Genomic DNA, 20156 nt, shown 5'->3' with positions numbered 1-20156 from the left:
TGAACTCTGTTCAAAAACCAGTGCTATTTCCACGTTTACTAGTGTTTATACCTGTTCAGGGCTCATGATTCACACCATCTACAACTGCTTCTCAGAGTCTCATCTTCTGACCAGTCTCTAATATAATTTTCAGATGCTTGACTGATTGCTTGTGACAATTCTCCTTCAGGTCTAGCTTGGCAGTTTTTTGCAAATATCAGTGAAAAGTAGTCGAGAATTTGGGTTTACCAGGACCTCATTTTGGAGTGCACAGGAATCGGAAATGGAGATTTATGCATAAGCTGACTTACTGAAAAAAAAAAAAAGTGGGGGTAGGGCCAGAGGGGAGAGAACAACATTTTATTATCAGTAAGCATTCGTATCTCTTCATTTGATCATCTTTAGATATATATACAAGCAGCTCTTGAAGGGCATGTAAAAATGAGCCAAGTTTTATTATTTTCAAAAAGCAGTAAAAAACTGATACAGGACATTACAAAATTCTAACGCCATCATTAGGACTTAACTCCTGCAGGTTCCTAGTGTGGAATCATCATTAAAGGCAGTTCTGCAAAGAGGCAGGCAAGCAGAATGAGAGTATCCCCTTGATTACTATTATTGTCATAATAATAATAATAATAATTAAGGAAACCTTCCTTTAGCTGGCTAACCCTGCATAAATAGGTGACACAGTTAATTAAAATGTAAACATGCAGTTTTCCGACACAAGTATAGCAAATAGAGAACTAGCTGCAACCAGAACAACTTCTAAGTTATCCCACAATAGTGATTCTTACACTTTGCTTCTTTGCTGTGTGATCCCTATGTACTTTTTCCCACTCATCATCCTCTGTATCCTGGTCAAATGTTTCAGGGTACGCTGGTAGTTTGTCTTTGGGGCATTCTTCATAGTAACTCCGAACGTACTTCCCCACAGACCACCCTTTGTACTCTTCGGGCATTCTGCACTCCAGGCCGCTGTGGTGCACGTTGTAGTGGTGTTTCAACCAGTAGTAGAGGTAGTGGATGTTGTAGTTACACCTCCAGGGGTTGTCTCTGAGCCACAAGAGTTTCAAAAAATACAAATCTTCTAACACGCCATAGTCAAAGTTTTGCAGACTGTTGTTTGATAAATCTAACTCTTCCAAATGTGTGAGTCCTAGAAAAGCAGCTAGAAACAGAAAATACTTATTAAACCAAAGAGTAATTGGGTTAAACGCAACTATATGGTATATTAGAAGGACAAATACAAATAAAAAATAAGAGGCAGTTCTCTGTTGAAAATAAAGGAAAAGATTTCCCTCCCCTCCTTTTTCTCACAGCTCTTACTTTAGAAGCCTTGTAATGGTAAGTATTTTCTCCTCTCTTTGAAATGTATACATATCTTTTAGGAGACTAAAGAGGCCCTTTTCAGCTTTATGAGGAATGTTTCTTAAGGACCTGGGAGCCATGCTGCCAAGTCTTCTTACTTAAGGGCTAGTTATCATTTATCCTGAAAACATGTATGTATCAGGTTTTAACTGTTCGGCTATATAGAAGGGTGAGATTTCTTTTTATCTTTGCAATCTTTTAGCAGACTGGCTGTTACGATATCACATTCTGGTTTAACGCTTCTTCGATAATAAAAAGTTTTCTTTTCTCTACTGCTTTTGTGGAGAGGATTTCTGTGTTGGGTGAAGATTTTGGTCTTAATTCTATTTCCCTAACAGTATACACGTCTAAATGCAAAATTCTGAAACATGGTTTTACTCAAACAAAGCATTCCCCTTGATTAAATTGACTAGCATGCAATTTTTTATTTGAAAAATCAATTTTAAGTTAGCTTTCTAAAAAATATATTTTGGGCTTATGTGCATTTTTTATACTCACTGGAAAGATGCCACAAAAAAGGCATGAACTAAGAAAATATTTCAAATGCTAGACATGAGTGCATATAAAATTGAGGAATGTTTTTGGTGGTGATTTGACAGCGCTCTCTGGGTTATCAGTAAACTGAAAATGCCTAGAAAATAGTCGGTTCCTAGCTTAGGGGGAGGGAATTAAATTCTTGTCCAAAACCAAAAAAATTTTATCTGTATTTTGAAAACATCTGGTTGTATTTTGGCAAGCTTTGGTAGCTATCAGCTTTGGATCCATATGTATTTAATTCTGCTGGAGGGTGAATAATTAAAACAAATATCAAACGTATAACACAACAAAAAGCTTTTATTTATTTTTCCTCTGAGAGTAAAGAAATCTAAACCTAAATTATTCTTATTTCAGTTGATATACACTGACTGGATGTCCTAGTTTTTATATGTCAGTCCTAATTTCAAACATTTTCTCACTTCTGTTTTAAAATACTCTTGTTGGGGCATGAAATGTCCTTATTTTGAATTTGGAAAATATGTTCTCAACCTAATGCCATTAACCATTTTCATGTCATTTGTTTTAGACAAAACCCATAACTCCCCTTAAAAAGAATTCTTTCTATTTTGGTGGAAAGCAATGACTTGGGTGCAGAGAGGGAGCAGGGAGCAGGCGCTTGGGGAGGAGCAAAAGATCAGCTCGTAATGACAGTTCTGAGGACACTGCATTTTTTGTTATTTGCTAACATTGTGTGAGTCAGTGATCTCACAATCTAGTTTTCATAAAACAAACCAGCTCTTTATATTGACAGCATTTGTAAACATTCCTAGACTTTCTTTTGAAAGTGCTATAGTTGTTACTTAAACCATATATATTCGAGCACTTCAGAAAGCTAGTTTTCGTTTGTTTCTTAAAGGAGGTAAATCCCCTAAAATGGATGTTTTCTTTCTCCTTTCTGCAATAATGCTGGGCATTTTATGAGACTGTTGTTCATACTGCCTTTTAAAGACTGATGAATCTCATGGCATTTGTATACCTACTTACCAGCATGTGATTAAAATAAGTCCACTTTGACAGTGTTTCATCAAAAAAGACCTTAAAACACAGAAGGTTTTTATTTTAAAACATTGAAAGGTCATTTTGACTTAAATGATGAAACTTAAATGATTACTTAAAAGTGCTGAGATTTTTTTTTGTTCCAGAAGACATACCAAGGAAAGCGGTTGGCATTTGGTAGGTACTCAATACATATTTGTCAGAAAATACTTTCCTAAAACTGAATTAACAAAGGGGAAAAAAATATACTACTTCAGGCACTATTTACAACAGCCAAGATATGGGAGCAACCTGCATCCATCAACAGATGAATGGATAAAGAACATGTGGGGGGTGTATGTGTGTGTACACACACCCAGGAAAATTACTCAGCCATAAGAAGAAAAAAATATTGCCATTTGCAGCAACATGGATAGACCTAGAGATTATGATACTAAGTGAAGTGACTCAGACAAAGACAAATATTATGATACTACTTACATATGAAATCTAAAATATAATACAAATGAACTTATTTATAAAACAGAAACAGACACACAGACATAGAAAACAAAGTTATGGCTACCAAAGGGGAAAGAGGAGGAGGGATAAATTAGGAGTACAGGATTAACAGATATACACTCTATACAGAAAACAGATCAACAAGGATCTACTGTATAGCACAGGGAACTATATCCGATATTTTGTAATAAACTGTAATGGAAAAAATGTGTAACTGAATCACTTTGCTGTACACCTAAAATTAATACAATATTGTAAATCAACTGTACTTCCAATTTAAAAAAAATTTAAAAAGACTACTACTGCAGATAACAGAGTTTGGCATGGAAAAGACAATGGACAAACAAGGTTAAAAGCCTTCAGGAGAGTCCAAGGATGACAAAGGAATCCTCGCCATCATGGGCATTTCATAACTGGTGGAGGAAAAACATCACTAGCAGTAAACAAACAAACAAACAAAAACCCTGTATTATTATTTATGTCTCTGAATTATCTTCTCTCATTTTTCTCTAGTTTTCTTTACGTACTGTAGTTCTATTATAATTAAAACATTGTTGCACCATTATTCACTACTTTAATAAATTTAACTAGGTCAGATAGTAACTAACATTTTAGTCTCTTTTAGAGATAACTCTAAAACTTGTTTGCATCCATACTTTTGATGGTTGATGAGCTAAAGTCAGAAGGAAATTAGACATCTGCCCAGGGACCTCAGAAAGGCATGCTGCCTTGCAGTTCTTTGGCTATCATAGAGCAAGAAAGGGTCTCCACCTCCAGATTCTTCACCCTGTGGCCTGGTTTTGTGAAGACTGGCTACCAGTGACCAACCTGCACACCAGTATAATGATCGCTCCATTTGGGAGAAGGGTGTCTCTATAGTATTCTTACTCACTGTGAAATGAAAATTGTTTTTGACTTTACAATTTAAAGATACTCCCAAGTTTATACTATCTGTACAGACTAAGGTATGAATGTAGCATATTACTGTTCCTTTGAAAATTAAAAAATATGCTTCCTTAATATTTTAAAATATGTTACTAGTACTAAAATATGCCTTTGTAGCTCTAGAACACTTATTCTCAGTTTTCACTTCTACAATTTTAAAATCCTAATGTTCTGTTAATTGAGAAATAAAATGTTTATATTAACACTGAATTATTAACAGTATTGACGCACTTTTTAAAACAACTTTATTGTGGTATAATTTCTATACAGTAAACTACACATATTTCAGACATACAATTTGATGAATTTTGATAAGATGTATACACCCATAAAACCACTACTACAATCAAGATAGCTAACATTTCTGTCACTCCCCTAGAGGTGCAAATTTTTAACTCTCAATTTATCCCTTCCTACCCCTTTATCCCCTGGTAACCATGAGATATACTTTTTTTTTTAGTTTTTTTTTTTTAATTGAAGTACAGTCAATTACAATGTGTCAATTTCTGGTGTACAGCACAATGTCCCAGTCATGCATATACATATATATATTCATTTTCATATTTTGTTCTCTTAAAGGTTATTACAAGATATTGAACATAGTCCCCTGTGCTACACACAAGAAACTTTAAAAAAATCTATTTTTATATATAGTGGACACATTTTTAAAGACAGGGTTTTTCAAATTAAAGTAGCACTGTGAAGGCACAAATATTATGTATGTTACAAAACTAATCATCATTGCAGTAATTCTCAGTTCTTTCTAAATTCAGTGTGCTCTCTTAACTTACCAAGCTCATTTCTGTCAGAGGCTTTGCTTAGCAAACAGAGAAGAGATTTGAAGGATGGAAAAGAAAATTGATCTTGATCTAGGATTAGATAAAACCTATCTGGCTCTGGTTTGAGCACATTTTATCTTAGTTTATGATCATTCTTCATCTTAATTTATGAGCTTAATTTAATCTGCTTGGCGGATTATTTTGAATTTACTTTAAACAGGTTCTTAAAGTCTTACTTTAAATAAGTTGAGACTTAATGAATAGCAAAGAAAATGCTAAATCTGAATTTCCCTATAAAAATCACTATATGCTTGGCATATTATTGACCAGTAGCCATATATTCCTATTTTTAAAATATACTCTACAAAACTTTACTTTTATTCGGACTAACTAAAACTGTTGCTTAGTAATATAAACTATTACTTACTTCATAAAGCAACAGTTTGGCAAATATTTTTCTGAGTTCCAAGCATGTTCTAACTTAAGCATCATGTTTAATTTAAATTCAAAGTTTTAATTAGTTTTTTAAAAACTAAATTGTGTTTACTATAAATGTTGCCATAGGGAAAAAACAGAACACCTGTCATCTGTTTAAAGGGCTATTCTGGGGGAACTTACCAGGATCTATGAATTGAATGCCATTGCTGCTGAGGTTTAATTTCTTTAGCTCATGAACATCTTCAAACTCCTTGGGTCGAAGCTGGTTGATTTTATTGTGTGACAAGTCAAGTTTAACAATATCTGGAGGGATGTTGTTTGGAACTTTCTTCAACTCTGGAAAAAAACAATAATATTCAGGTTATCAAGCTCTCTTCTTGCCCCCATTTTCTCTATCACTCTTATCCCTGAGTGACTGAAGAGTCAGCTCCTGAAGGGGAAAAGGATATTGAAAAACAAAGAACATTGCTATGAATAAGCCTTAGAATATACTGTATTCCACCAAAGCCCAGCAAACCAAATACAGCACACTTAGAAGAGCAGACATGGCTCCTTGCCGAGCTGTTCTGAGAAACTTCCCAGAGGTGGCAACAAATCAAGAGGAAGACAGCAGTCAGTGTAGCTCAGATGGCTCGTCATCAGGTGAGGTTGTGGGGCTGAAGCCTGGCTGCCCAATAGAATCATCTGGGAAGCCTTTAAAAGCAGAAAGCTGAAACAAAATGTAACTAACAAATCAAACCACTTTCATCTTGCATTCCCTTCCCACTCCTCTAAGAGTTTTCATTGTTCATTACTGCCTCTTTGTTGCTCCTTCCATCAACAAATAAGCTCAGGTCTCTCCACCCTAAACAAACAAAGAAAGCCCTTGACCCTGATGATCCTCAGTCTGTTATCTTATTTCTCCTTCCTTTGGATGCTAAAATTCAAGAAAGAAAAGTACTGACTTGCCTCCCCACTCCCCTGCACCTCCAGCATCTGCTTTCTCATCACCCACTTATTCCCTGAATCCTTGTGATTTGATTTATAATCCACTACTCCCTGACTCTGCCCAAGGTACTTCAGTAACTGGACTCAGGAACAACAACAATAACAAAAATGCTGCTGCTGCTCCTGCTGCTCCTCCTCCTATAAGAAAAGCCTCTGGGGAGGGAACACTCCCTAAGTCATTCTATGAAGCCACCATCACCCAGCTACCAAAACCAGACAAGGACACTACCAGAAAAGAAAAATTACAGGCCAATATCTTTTTTGAACAAAGGTGCAAAAATTCTCAACAAAATACTAATAAATCAAATCCAACAACACATAAAAAAGATCATACACCACAATCAAGCTGTATTTATTCCAGGGTCACAAGGATGTTTCAACATATGAAAATCAGTGTGATACACCACATCAACAAAAGGCAAGACGAAACTCACATGATCATCTCAATAGATGCAGAAAAAGCATTTGATAAAATTTAACATCAATTCATGATAAAAACTCTTAACAAGTGGGTACAGAGGGAACATATCTCAACATAATAAAAGCTATTTATGACAAACCTGCAGCCAACATAATCTTCAACAGTGAAAAGCTGAAAGCTTTCCTGCTAAAACCTGGAACAAGACAAGGATGCTCACTCTCACCACTTCTATTCAACATAGTATTGGAAGCCCTAGCCACAGCAATCAGACTTGAAAAAGAAATAAATGGTGTCCAAATTGGCAGGGAAGAGCTAAAGTTGTCATTACATGTAGATGACATGATACTATATATAGAAAACCCTAAAAACTCCACACCAAAACTACTAGAGCTATGTATAGGGATGACTGAAACATTTTGCTGTACACCAGAAATTGACACAATATTGTAAACTGACTTCAATAAAAACAAAAACAAAAGACCTACTAGAGCTGATAAACAAATTCAGCAAGGTAGCAAGATACAAGATTAACACACAGAAATCTGTTGCATTTTTTTACACTAACAATGAATTATCAGAAAGGGAAAGTAAAAAAAAAAAAATCTCTTTTAAAATTGCACTAAAATTACTTAGGAATAAACCTGACTAAGAAGGTGAAAAACTTATATGCTGAGAACTATAAGACATTGATAAAAGAAATTGAAGATGATTCAAATAAATGGAAAGATATTCCATGTCCTTAGACTGGACGAATTAATAGTGTTAAAATGGCCATACTACTCAAAGCAATCTACAGATTTAATGCTATCCCTAACAAAATAACCATTACATTTTTTTTTTTTACAAAACTAGAACAAGTAATCCTAAAATTTATATGGACCCATAAGAGAGCTAGAATTGCCAAAGCAATACTTAGGAAAAAAGAACAAACCTGGAGGTATAACCGTTCCATACTTCAGATAATACTATAAAGCTACAGTAATGAAAACAGCATGGTTCTGGAACAAAAATAGACATATGAATCAATGAAACAAAATAGACAGTCCAGAAATAAACCCACTCAACTATGGTCAATTAATTTTTGACAAAGGAGGCAGGACTATACAATGGAGAAAAGACAGTCTCTTCAGCAAGTGGTGTTGGGAAAGTTGGACAGCTACATGTAAATCAATGAAGTTAGGACACTCCCTCACACCATAAAGAAAAATAAACTCAAAGATGGCTTAAAGACTTAAATATAAGACATGACACCATAAAATTCCTAGAAGAGAACATAGGTAAAACATTCTCTGACATAAATCATAATAATATTTTCTTAGGTCAGTCTCCCAAGGTCATAGAAATAAAAGCAAAAATATACAAATAGGTCCTAATCAAACTTATAAGCTTTTGCACAGCAAAGGAAACCATAAACAAAATGAAAAGACAACCTATGGACTGGGAGAAAACATATGCAAACAATGAGCCCAACAATGGCTTAATTTCCCAAATATACAAACAGCTCATACAGCTCAGTAACAAAAAAACAACCTAATCAAAAAATGGATAGAAGATCTAAATAGACATTTCTCCAAAAGAGACATACAGATGGCCAATAGGCATATGAAAAGATGCTCAAAATCGCTAATTATCAGAGAAATGTAAATCAAAACTACGATGTGGTTTCACCTCACACCAGTCAGAATGGCCATCACTAAAAAGTCTACAAATAAATACTGGAGAGTGTGTGGAGAAAAGGGAACCCTCCTATACTGCTGGTGGGAATGTAAATTGGTGCAGTCACTATGGAAAACAGTATGTAGTTTCCTTAAAAAAGTAAAAACAGAGTTGCCATGTGATCCAGCAATCCCACTCCTGGGCACGTATCTGAAGAAAACTCTAATATGAAAAGATACAAGCACCCCAATGTTCACAGCAGCACTGTATACAATAGCCAAGACATGGAAGCAACCTTAATGTCCATCAACAGATGAATGGATAAAGAAGCTGTGATATGTATGTCCAATGGGCTACTACTCAGCCATAAAAAGGAGTGAAATAATGCCATTTGCAGCAACATGAATGGACCCAGAGATTATCATACTGAGCGAAGTGAGAAAGACTTTACCATATGATATCACTTATATGTGGAATCTAAAATATGATACAAATGAACTTAGTTACAAAACAGAAACAGACTCACAGACACAGAAAACAAACTTGTGGTTACCAAAGGGGAAAGGGGGAGAGGAGGGATAAATTAGGAGTTTGGTATTAGCAGATACAAACTACTATATATATAAAATAGATAAACAACAAGGTCCTACCGTATATCACAGGAACTATATTCAATATCCTATAATAAACCATAATGGAAAAGAATATGAAAGAATATATGTAAATGAATCATTTTGTTGTACACTAGAAACTAACATAACATTGTAAATCAATTATACTTCTATAAAAAATTTTTTAAAAAAACCTCTGGAAGAGGAGTCCAGGTTATTTTTCACAGGCTAATAGAAAATCAAGGTTCACCTAATTTATCTTTTACTATTTATATTTGTTTTTAAATCATGCTTTTAAAAACTATAAAGTGTTTTTATTTTATATTTTAGCATATAATATTTGCCCTTTCACTTAATCTTTAGCAAAGTATTCTGAAAAGGCTTTATTCAATTTTAAGTAGGGCAAGTGAAGCCTGCAAAGAGATAAATCTATCCTGACAAAAGAAAACTAGAAGTAACAAATAAAATGTCCAGATTAATTCACACTTGAGAAACAGCATGACCCAAAGACTTTCTGAATAAAAAGAAACTCTTCGAAATAGGTATAGTAAAGTAAGTTTATAAAAACTGGTATCCATGTATCTGTAACTCCCCTTTTGATATAGAATAATTGAATTACTGATCATTTTTTCCAAATATTAAAAAAAATTCCTGTGGTACATATGATTTCTTAACTCATAGTATGTTTACTTTTATAAAGACTCAGTCTTATTTCCCCCCTATTTTTAACAGCTCAGAATCCATGGTTAATGGGATGGTATTGGTTATTCCGTCTCTGGTATCCTTATTACTGTTAAATCTGCTTTTTATTCTTGATGGGATCTTGGATTCTTAGTAAATACGTACAGGAACTTTTTCTAGGTGCTCTAACAAGTATTAAGTGACAAGAACCCTATGAGCTAAGTACGTTATCCTCATTTCACAGATGACGAAGCTGAGGCACAACTTGCCCACAGTCCCGCTCCTAGGACTTAAACACAGACATGCTAGCCCCCAAATCTATGCTTCTGACCACTATGCTCTCCTGCTTGTTCACGGTACCTTTCTGCTTCGTTTGTGCTGTTTCACCTGCCTAGGATCCTCAAGCTTGGCATGAAGGGTATAGTGGGGGCTGGGGAGCAACTGGGGTGGAGTCGGTGTATTAGGATGGCCGTGAGACCTTTTTGGCTCTGTATTTAAAATGACATCTCCCTGTTTTCAAGTAGGTAACAGTAACAATAATAATAATACCACTCCCTGGTTTTTTCCAGTGGTATTTATCAACATCAGGCATAGTATACATTTTACTGATTTTTTTTTCATTTTTGCACCCTCCTTGCTGTGGAAGTTTCACGAGGGAGGTTGAGACCAGTGCTCAACATATCATAAATAAATAAGTGGCATGTGGCAGCCAGCTTCTAAAACGGCACCCAATGATCCCCTCTACTGACATCCATGCCCTTGGGTAAACTCTTCTCCTTGAGTATGGGCTGAACCAAGTGACTTGCTTTAATAGAATGCAGCACATATGGTGGAATGTCACTTCCATAATTGGGTTATAAGAAATTCTGACTTTTATCTGGCTAGGAGATTCTCTTTTGCTGGCTTTGATAAGGCAAGCTGCCATGCTGGAGAGGCTCAGATGGCAAGTAATTAAGGGTGGCATCTGGCCAACAACCAGCAAGGAACTCAAGCCCTCAGTCAAACAGCCCTTGAGGAGTTGAATCTTCCCAACAGCCACATGAGCTTGGAAAAGGATCCTTTTCCAGGTGAGCCTTCAGATAAGACCTTAGCCCTGAGCCCTGGTCAATACCTAACTGCAGCCTCATGAGAGATACTGAAGCAGAGGACCCAGCTACACCATGTCTGGCTTCCTGATTCACAGAAACTAAGAGATAATAAAGTGTGTTGTTTAAGCCACTAAGTTTTGGAGTAGTTTGATAGGCAGAAATAGACAGCTAACACATGGTAAATAATGAGCTCATTAAGTGTTGAGTTTAACGATTCAGGAATATTGAGCCCTCTTGTAATAAAAGTGCTTTGAAAATGTGGGTTGATTTTGCTTCTGCCCTCTGTTAAGACATTTTTAAGTTTGATCTAGAGTTGTATCTGCCAACATATTGAAAGGTAAAAGATTTTAAGATTTGAACTTATTATATAATACTGCAACAGAGAGGCACTCCTCCCTTTAAGATTAGCAAGACCATGACTGGACAGCTATAACCTCTCTTGGACACTACATGAAAACAAGGAGATGGAGATCTGAGGGAAAACTGAAATCCACAGAGACAACTGATGACAGCCAGAAGAAATAATTTCTTGACGTTTAGATTTGGAGTAATTACTGAGAATGGCTATGGCATCTTCGTAGGTTTTTTTTTATTTAAGAGGAAGAGACTTTTATTTCAAAATACCCAGGATCCCTCCTCTCCTCTCTTCCTCCACTGTTAGCACATTGGTCCAAGCCACCATCCCCTCTTATCTGGATTATCCCAGTAGTGTCCTAAGCCCTTGTGATTGTGTTAAAACATATGTCAGATCCAGTCATTTTACTGGATGGCGTCCCAACCTCCAGATGGCAGAATCTTCCAGTTGTTTCCCATCTCACTATGAAATAAAAAAGCCCCAGTCTTCACTAAGGCCCTACAAAGTCATTAAGGGCTGTAGGTCTTCCTTGGCACCAGAGTTAGTATCTCCTTGGTTTTGGAAAGCAGTGTATTTATCAGTACTTGCTTGCTGAACCCTATCTACTGGGTTGGATATGAGGGTGAATGACAAGCAACCACTGTAGGACAAGCTAAAGTGGGTTAACCACAAATAAATGGGCAGAAAAAAAGGTTTATGAGAACACCCTGAAACTCAGCTTAGGCAAGGTGGCAGACCCGTGAATGCTGGAAGAGGAATATGAATTGCAAAACTGACTTTGGCATTGTTGCCAGCAGCCTTGGGTAAAAATAAGATCCACAAGTAATACCAGGAAATGCAAACCAAAGCCTTTACTAGTAGGCTTAGAAAAACATGGAAAAATCTTTTTGTTGTTTTGAGGGGTAAAAGCAGTTCTTTAGTTTTTAAACTTGAATGAGAACTGCAAATATTGATGTGAAGTATGTTTGTCTTTGATAAAGATTATACAAATACAAATTTCCCCAGGTCAGAAGTCAAATCTGGTCGATGTCCCCGTTTCTAGACATGGTATCATGTGGTTATTTGCTGCAACCCAAAATTTTTGGTAAACCCTCAACAAATAGCCATATTTACCTGATTATCATCCCTGACAAACCCCGTCCCTCCCCCAACCAAACCTTGCTGATTTTTGAGGAGAAAATTGAGAAATTTTTTTCCATGTAATTTCCCATTTTCCATGTAATTTCCCATTTCCTTGATTACCAGCAATTTCAGAACAACTCAGAAGGCTTGGTAATGGTTGGTAAAGAGACATAAATGGTCCTGTTTATTGCAAAAATAAAAGATTCTTAATTACTGTTCAAATCTACAGTGAAATTAACTTCAGTGACAGCTGGGAGTGATTTATGGGCATAATTTTCTCCAGCCCTAAATTAGAAGTAAAATTAACCCTTAAAAATAGTAAACTATTCTGGTAAATGTGACACTAAACACCAATTTTAAAACTCTTACATTCATGTATTTTTGGCAAATCCATTCACCTCAATATGACATAAACATGCCTTTCAACTAATTTCACATTTATTCCCTTTGAAAGACTAACTTTTGCTGGCAAAGTGCCTGCCTCCCAGTGAATATAGCTATTATTTCTTTTTCTTGCTGTCATATGTTTAAGGCAAAAATAGTGATCTTTGAGGTCTATGTGGTCAAATTGGCACGTATTAAGTACCCAACGCACACACTCTGACTCATCCTGTCAACTGGAAAAGACAGAATGCTTGAGTTATGGGGATCTGTATTTGGGTTCCCTTTTTGGTCCCTTTGTGACCATGTGTTTGTGATCATGTACATGTTGTGTTGTGTTGTACAGAGACTAAGAGGGGGGTTCAATACTGGGAGGAAGCACCCAAAAGGCTTTTATAAATTCTTCTTGGTTAATAGACATACCTAGAATTTTGAAGGATAAGAGGACATAGCATGATAGCCAGTGGCTTGGGAAGTGCGTGGGGACTGCCTGTGTGACCTTAAAAGGGCAACTTAACTTCTCTACTCCTCAGTTTCCTCATTTATAAAATGAGGGTAATAATAGTATTTCTTTTAAAGCTGTGAGGAGTAAATGATGATGCGTGAAACTGCTATGTCTTAGAATAAGAGGGAGCTCTTACGCATTAATGTCACTGCCAGTCCCACTCTCAATGGCATGTTTTAGGTTTCTTTAGATCCTACACAGTGTCCAACATGTGGAACACAATAAAAAGTATTACTACACTCTAGCAGGGAGCCAGAGATTAACACTGCTGAACATTTATTCTTAGTATTCGACATTTATTATTTATAGACTGGGATAAGGAAAACTGCAACGGATTCAGATCATCATACTTGAATTCTAGCCATAATTTTTAAGTTCTATGTATTTTTAAAGGTTGTTTAAATTACTACTTCATTACAGCAAAGAAAGCAGCTCAATTATTATCATCAATCTGAAGAACATGGCCCTGGGCCAGGCAGTACCAAAGGGAATTTAATAGACAAGACCTTTGCCCTTAAATTTATAGGAATTAACAAAATACCAGGAAATGAAAAACAATTAACTGTATCAGTAGATTTATATCAACCACAGTGAAAGCGATTTATATCAATGCTATTAAAAGACAAAATTACCCTCCATTTTACAACCTAAAAAAGCATGGGCTCTGATTTATGTCATCACTAACATGTGGAAGAACTTGAGTTGTCTGTTAGTGTATGGCCCTATATTATATGTACTAAATGTGTATGTCACAAAACTTTATATTGTTTTCCAGTAAATAGTATGTGTATTTTTAAAGCAGGGGAATGAATTTATGGGGGACCGCTGGAAGGTTGTGTTTAGACAATAACTTGAGGCAGGAAAGCAATAAAAATACATTTGTATTTTCATAAGCTGATTTTTGCCAAGAGAAAAAGAGACAAAAAATATGGAAAAAAGACAAAGGCAGAAATAAGCTCACTGGAGGGGGAATGGCCCAAGAGTAGAAAAGCAGTAAAAAAAAAAAAAAAAAAAACCTAACATGTTATCTTTTCTTAAGTTAGAGTGTAGTCTAGCTGGAGAAATCTTCAATTTTGTGCTGATGGCATTCTTCTCAGATAATTAATGAGCTTAATGCTACCTGCTTTATCACGTGATGCAGCATGTGCAAATTAACTTTAGCTTGAGGATAGAACCTCAGCAACAGCAAGTAGTTTTCCAAACCCGAGTTAGGAGTAGCAGCTTTGTATCAGTTTTAAAAATATATAATTCAAGTCTTTAAGTGTCACAAAGGAAATCCTAGTAAAATGCACTCTTCAGCATGAAGCACTAAGTCCTCACCACAACAGTGTTAGGGAAATTCCACCCGGTCTGACTGCAGAGAAACTTTATATACTGACTTACTGGGAATTCTTTGATGCTTGCATTGTTAAGGCAGCTGCTTCTGGAGCATGGTGAGATTAATTCTGGACAACAGCAGGCTCAGGTAAACCAAGTTTCGAATCTTAGCTCTGCTGCTTGCCTGTGAGACCCCGGCCAGGTGACTGAACCTCTCTTAGCCTCCTTTTCCTCAACTGTAGATGGGGAAGCTACTACCTTCCTGGCTGTTGTGGACCGCATGTGTGTGGAATACCTGGAGCATAGTAGGTTCTCAATTAATGAGCACTTTCTTTCAAATTCAGATCCCATAACGGCATCTCCCCGGTTACGATGCTGTGATTGCTCTAGTATGGCATCAGTGATACCTAATTCACAGGGTGTCATAGCAAGCAAACCTTTCCACGTCATAAGGCCATGGTGTGCTCTAACCAGGTGCCACCTTCCACAGTCAGAGAGGGGCCAGTCTTCGCTGATAACTGAACAAACGTACTGCTGCCTCTTCAGCGTCAGTGCACTCCTGCCTATGGCTTCCTGGAGAAGCCAGAGTCTCTGTGCTTCTCTTAACCTTCCCTTTCTGTTCTTAAAGAAACAAAACAAAACAAAACCAAATCTCCCAAAGTAAGTGGGAGGAATGATACCACACTCTATATGACCCTAATTCAATGACACCTGAATTTAATTTATTACTACAAATAATTTATTAACCCACGCCAGAAAGGAAACACTGTCACATGGTTTGCTATCCAAGGTAGATTAAGTGGTTCCCATACCACACTTTGAGAACGTCTTCACTAACATGTCAAGAGCAACACTAAAATCTCCCATCTCTTGTCTTATTTCATGAATTTATCCTGTGTGCACAGGTTCTGCACAGTGTTAGCCCAAGATTGTGTGAGATGTAAAAAGCCAGTGATAATTTTTAGGAAGTAGATAATATTCTTGAGAAGTTTTCTTAGTCTCATAGTTCTTGGATTAAACACTTTCAATTTGGAGGTTTTTAAAAATACTTTTATGTTTTATATTGGATAATTTGGGAATAATTAAGATACAGGATGTTAGCAAGTGTTAGCAAAGATTTTGAGACTAAATTGTGAGAACTACAGATACGCCATCACTACACCCCGCGTGGCCACCCCCTCAGTGCTCACCTGTCCCGCTCTGCTCGTGGTTTTCCTTGAGGTTATCATTTCCCCACAGATGCACACCATGTTTTGACTTTAACTGATACAAGTCAGGTTATATAGGCAGCACCTGCACTTGTTTTCATACCCAACAGTTTCCCAACGCAAATTAAATTACATTGAATTTAAGATTAAAGAAATTTCTTACTCCCACAGCTTATGATGAGCCAATAAGAGTAGAAGCCAAATAGCTGCCCCTCTGAGCCCACCTCCTGCCCTCCTCCAGTGTTCCCCAAATCACCAGCCACCTTGAGCTTGGAGTAAATTCAGTCATCACTGGGGAAATACTTCTGGTGGAAATGACACGAGAAATTCTAAGTCGTGGTGGGGGTGCAGGGATTCATAAGGATTTATAAATTCAAAGAGCATTTTTCATGGTCCATGAAAATGAAAAAGTAAGAAATATACAGACCTTTCCTTTTGCAGTCCAGGGTTTGAATGGGGAACACGTAATTGTGGCAAAGAGAAGAGTCCGCCTCGGGCCTGATGATTGGGGGTTTCCCTGACACTTGGGGTCTTGGACCCAATTGTTCCTTTTCCTCTTCATTACATAACTGTTCAGATTTTATCTGCCTCAGTTTTTGATTTTTCAGTTCGTGTGGGCTTTCACACTTGGCGTAGTTCCCCAAATTCCGGTTCTTTGGAATTTGCAACATTGAAATAAGCGTTTCCATCTCACAAGTACAGTGCCAGGGATTGTCATAAAGACGCAGGTAGCTCAGGAGAGGTGTATAAATGAACACTTCCTCTGTCAAGACTTTGATCTGGTTGTGCTGCAGTAAGAGAGTGGTAAGTTTATTTAAACCGAAGAAAGCCTCACTCTCAATCTTGGAGATCTCATTCTGTTGCAGATCCAAGCTTTTCAGCTTTTTAAACTTGGAAAACATGTTGTTCTTCAATATGCGGATTTTGTTTCTTGCTAATAGCATGTGCAGCAAATCCTGAGGCCAGCCAGGCAGCACAAAAACTAATTTTCTTTCTTGACAATCTAAGTATTTCTCGTGAAGATACATGTACACTTCGCAGGGGAGGCCTGGTGCATAGCGTTTGACTGGGTTGGAGGTTTTTCGGCTCCCACCAGCCCGGCCATGATTCACTCGGTTTCTTGTGCCCCCAGGGCTTGCCTTGCTGAGCTCAGCGGCTTTACAGAAGAAGAGCAGGATTACTATGGTAACCACGCGCATCCTGACATCCAGCTGGCCCCAATCACTTGGTGTGACTGAGGGAACAACGAAAGTATTTCTTTGAGATCCAAGTTTGGGTAATCTTAGCTAATGCAGTTCAGGAACAATGAGACGCAGCTGAGGTCCAGTGGAGTCCCTAGATTGCAGGAGGGAACAAAATATTTAGTTAGAGACCACTGTGAGCACTGCAATTGATGAAAAAATAGTAAGTTATAAGGTAATTTATTTTTATTTTTTAGCAAAGGCGTTCCAGTTAACAAAGGCACATACAGAAGTGTGGTATAAAAGGCTCTACACCCTCCTACTTGCCTGGTTTAGTGGCTAAATGTTTGGGCCCTGAGTCTGAAGCAAGGCTTTTCTACTTGCTTAATTGTGTGACCTCAGACTAATTATTTAACCTCATCTTCAGTGTCTGTGAAGTGGGACGGAGGACACCGCTAGTATTGTTGGGAGGATGAAACAGGCTCTTGTGCATCAGACACCTCACAGTGCCTGGCCCGGGTGAAGTACCCACAGTGTTAGGACATAGCACTATGAAAACCGAAACCTGTAGTTTATTACCACACCGGATTCAAGAAATTAAAGGGGATTCTCCTCACAGTTTTGAGATGTGCAAACAAGAGCAGGACTCCTATGGCTGGCGTCCAGAGCTTATTTTTTTCTTTCCTTTTCTGTCCCACAATCACCAGTCATGTGGAATGTGGGCTCCAGACATGCTCAGGGCACACTGCAGCTGTCCTTGTCATCTCCTGCACATCTTAGTTCAAAGGTCACCTTCTCAGCAAAACCTCCTCTGACTGCTCCATTTAAAGTAGCACCCTTCCCACTCACTGGCCGCTCTCTACTCCATTTCTTGTTGTATTTCTCTCCAGAGCACTTATCATTATCTGTCAAAATAGATTTTTTGCTCCTTTTTACTGTTGTTCTAACCCAACAAAGATATAAACTTTGTAAGGGTAGGGATTTTTCTCTAGTTTGTCCACTGCTGTATTTCCAGCACTTTAGAACTTCTAGCACATGGTAGGGTCTTGAAAAATATTTGCTGACTGCATGAATTACTCTCAAGTAACTATTTTATAAAATATTAATCTCATCGATTTAGTTATATATTTTTTGAATCTATTTTTCCCTTAGGTATTACGGATGACTTCCAAAATCTGCACATTTTTAAGAACTGTTTTCATTTTTAAAATTCTGCAATTGGTTTTGGTTTGCATTTATTACTTAGGACATAGTCCATTCTTGGCAGAGGAAGAAATGTTCAAAATGGATGTATGATTAATAACATTTCTGTTGTTATCATTGTGGGGCTATGTGGTTATGAGGAGCAGATGTTGTCTTTTTTTACATTTTTTAAAACTTAAAAAATATTTTCATTGAAGTACAGTTTACAATGTTGTGTCAATTTCTGGTCCACAGTACAATACTTTAGTCACATAGGAACATACATACATTTATTCTCATATTCTTCTTCACTATGGTCCCTGTGCTATGCAGTATAAACCTGTTGTTTATCTTAGATATGTCTTCTATTCATTGGAGTAGTGTGAATGCCAGGCTCACCCCACTGCTGGAGTTTTCCTGCTTGTACCAGTCTCCTCCGTCTAGAATGCCTTCTCCCTTCTTTGCCCCAAGCATTCCTCCCACTCCCTGTTTTGTGCCCACACCCCTCACTGCTCCTCTGTTATCTCAGTTTTGGAGTTTTACCTGCTCTTGGTCTAGACCCAGAGTGCTGACTGTGTAACACTTTGCTGTCTAGCTCTTTGCATGCATGTCTTGTCTTTTCTTCCCTGCCAGATTATAAGCTGTGCAGTTGTCTCCGGTCCCAGAACTAATCAGGCACCTGGCCTTTCTGACCCTCTACGTCTCATTCTGCAATTCATTGTAATTTATATGTAAATCTAACCTAAAATGTAAATATTTTGTTACTTATTATGCATGCTGAATTATTTCTGATATTAATGCTTAAGTATTTGTGGGTGTGAAATATACAACTTTAAAATATGTAAGAACTAAGATGGATTGAGGGACAGAGACGTGGATGTACAGGTGTATGTGTGATAAAGCAAATATAGTAAAATATAAATTATAGAATCTGGATGATGGGTATATTCATTGTACAATTCTGCAATTCTCTCAACTTTTTGTATGTTTGAAAAATTTAATAAAATGCTAAAAGGAACCAAAACCCAAAAATATTAACAAAAAAGTCATGCCACAAAAAAGCAGACTGATTTCTTCAAGTGCTTCAAAGCTAAAAGCTCTACATATATACAGTTTTCCCCAAAGTAGTATTTTTCTTTTTTCCCCTTCCTTCTTAATCCTCAGACAATAATAAACATGTGCATATATTTTAATTTTAAAGCTAAAAGAAATTGCTTTTCTGGGAAAGGAAACCATAAACTTAGAACAAGTTACTTGCCAAGGTTTTTGTTTGTTTTTCTAATGAATACACTGCATTGAATGTAGGATGGAAAAACTTTTAAGTTTAAACATTTGTAATATGTTGTTTAGTAATGTGTGATTTGTTTGATTTAGGCCTCTGTAGAAACTTGCAAGAGCTGAATGTCTCTGATTGTCCAACACTCACGGTGAGTATAAGAAGCTTATTTTACTATTGTTTGTATAGATTCAGACTAGCTCCACTGGAGTGCTAATACACAGAGGTTCTGCCAAAATACATGCCTGTGTGCTCATTTAGGATTAAAGATGAAAAAAAGCAAACTACGTTAAACATTGGCAAGAAATGTTACCCAATGCTATTATTAATCCTCTACATATGCCCAAGGTTAGAGTCTCTGGAAAGTGGAAACTATTCAACAATTACACAAAAATGAACTATATTGATATTTAAGGCCATGCATGTATGAGATGGAAAAAAGTGGGCCCCAGCAGAGACAACAGACTCACTTTAGCAGTCTTCATGGGTATCAACTGTGGTAGATGGAAATGAACATGCAATCCTAGCCAGCTCCTTTCTGGTCCCTGTCACCAGGCTTGCCTCTACTTCCAATCTGTCTTCCACCTTATGAGCACAGAATATTCTTTCTAAAAGGCAGATCTGACCATTTCATTCCCA

At 37.1% G+C, this 20156-nt stretch overlaps 2 protein-coding genes across 7 annotated transcripts in view; one reads left to right on the top strand and one right to left on the bottom strand.

Moving 5' to 3' along the window:
* Positions 1 to 20156, top strand: part of FBXL13 (F-box and leucine rich repeat protein 13) — a 199536-nt gene that overhangs the window by 63406 nt on the left and 115974 nt on the right. For all 6 annotated transcript variants that reach the window (XM_072965169.1, XM_072965171.1, XM_072965168.1 and 3 more), the window contains one exon: positions 19616 to 19668. In XM_072965169.1, the coding sequence (XP_072821270.1) occupies positions 19616 to 19668 (53 nt within the window). The remainder of the gene's footprint in view (positions 1 to 19615; positions 19669 to 20156) is intronic.
* Positions 368 to 17077, bottom strand: LRRC17 (leucine rich repeat containing 17). Its single transcript, XM_006198493.4, has 3 exons — positions 16306 to 17077; positions 5727 to 5882; positions 368 to 1150 (listed from the first exon to the last, which is right to left on the bottom strand). The coding sequence occupies exons 1-3, from the start codon at positions 17075 to 17077 to the stop codon at positions 753 to 755; spliced, it is 1326 nt and encodes a 441-aa protein (XP_006198555.1). The 3' UTR covers positions 368 to 752.

This window comes from Vicugna pacos, chromosome 7 (assembly GCF_048564905.1).
Source record: "Vicugna pacos chromosome 7, VicPac4, whole genome shotgun sequence".
Classification (NCBI taxonomy): Eukaryota; Metazoa; Chordata; class Mammalia; order Artiodactyla; family Camelidae; genus Vicugna; species Vicugna pacos.
Note: the sequence above shows the minus strand (reverse complement) of the source record. Positions and strands in the feature narration are given on the sequence as shown.

Bases quoted from the DNA above. Each gene is read 5' to 3' on its own strand.
- LRRC17 (XM_006198493.4), bottom strand. From the start codon at position 17,077: ATGCGCGTGGTTACCATAGTAATCCTGCTCTTCTTCTGTAAAGCCGCT. The intron at 5,883-16,305 runs GTCTGTATATTT...GTTTTTTTCCAG, and splicing joins CCTGGACTGCAAAAGGAAAG to AGTTGAAGAAAGTTCCAAAC. The intron at 1,151-5,726 runs GTAAGTTCCCCC...TTCTGTTTCTAG, and splicing joins CATTCAATTCATAGATCCTG to CTGCTTTTCTAGGACTCACA.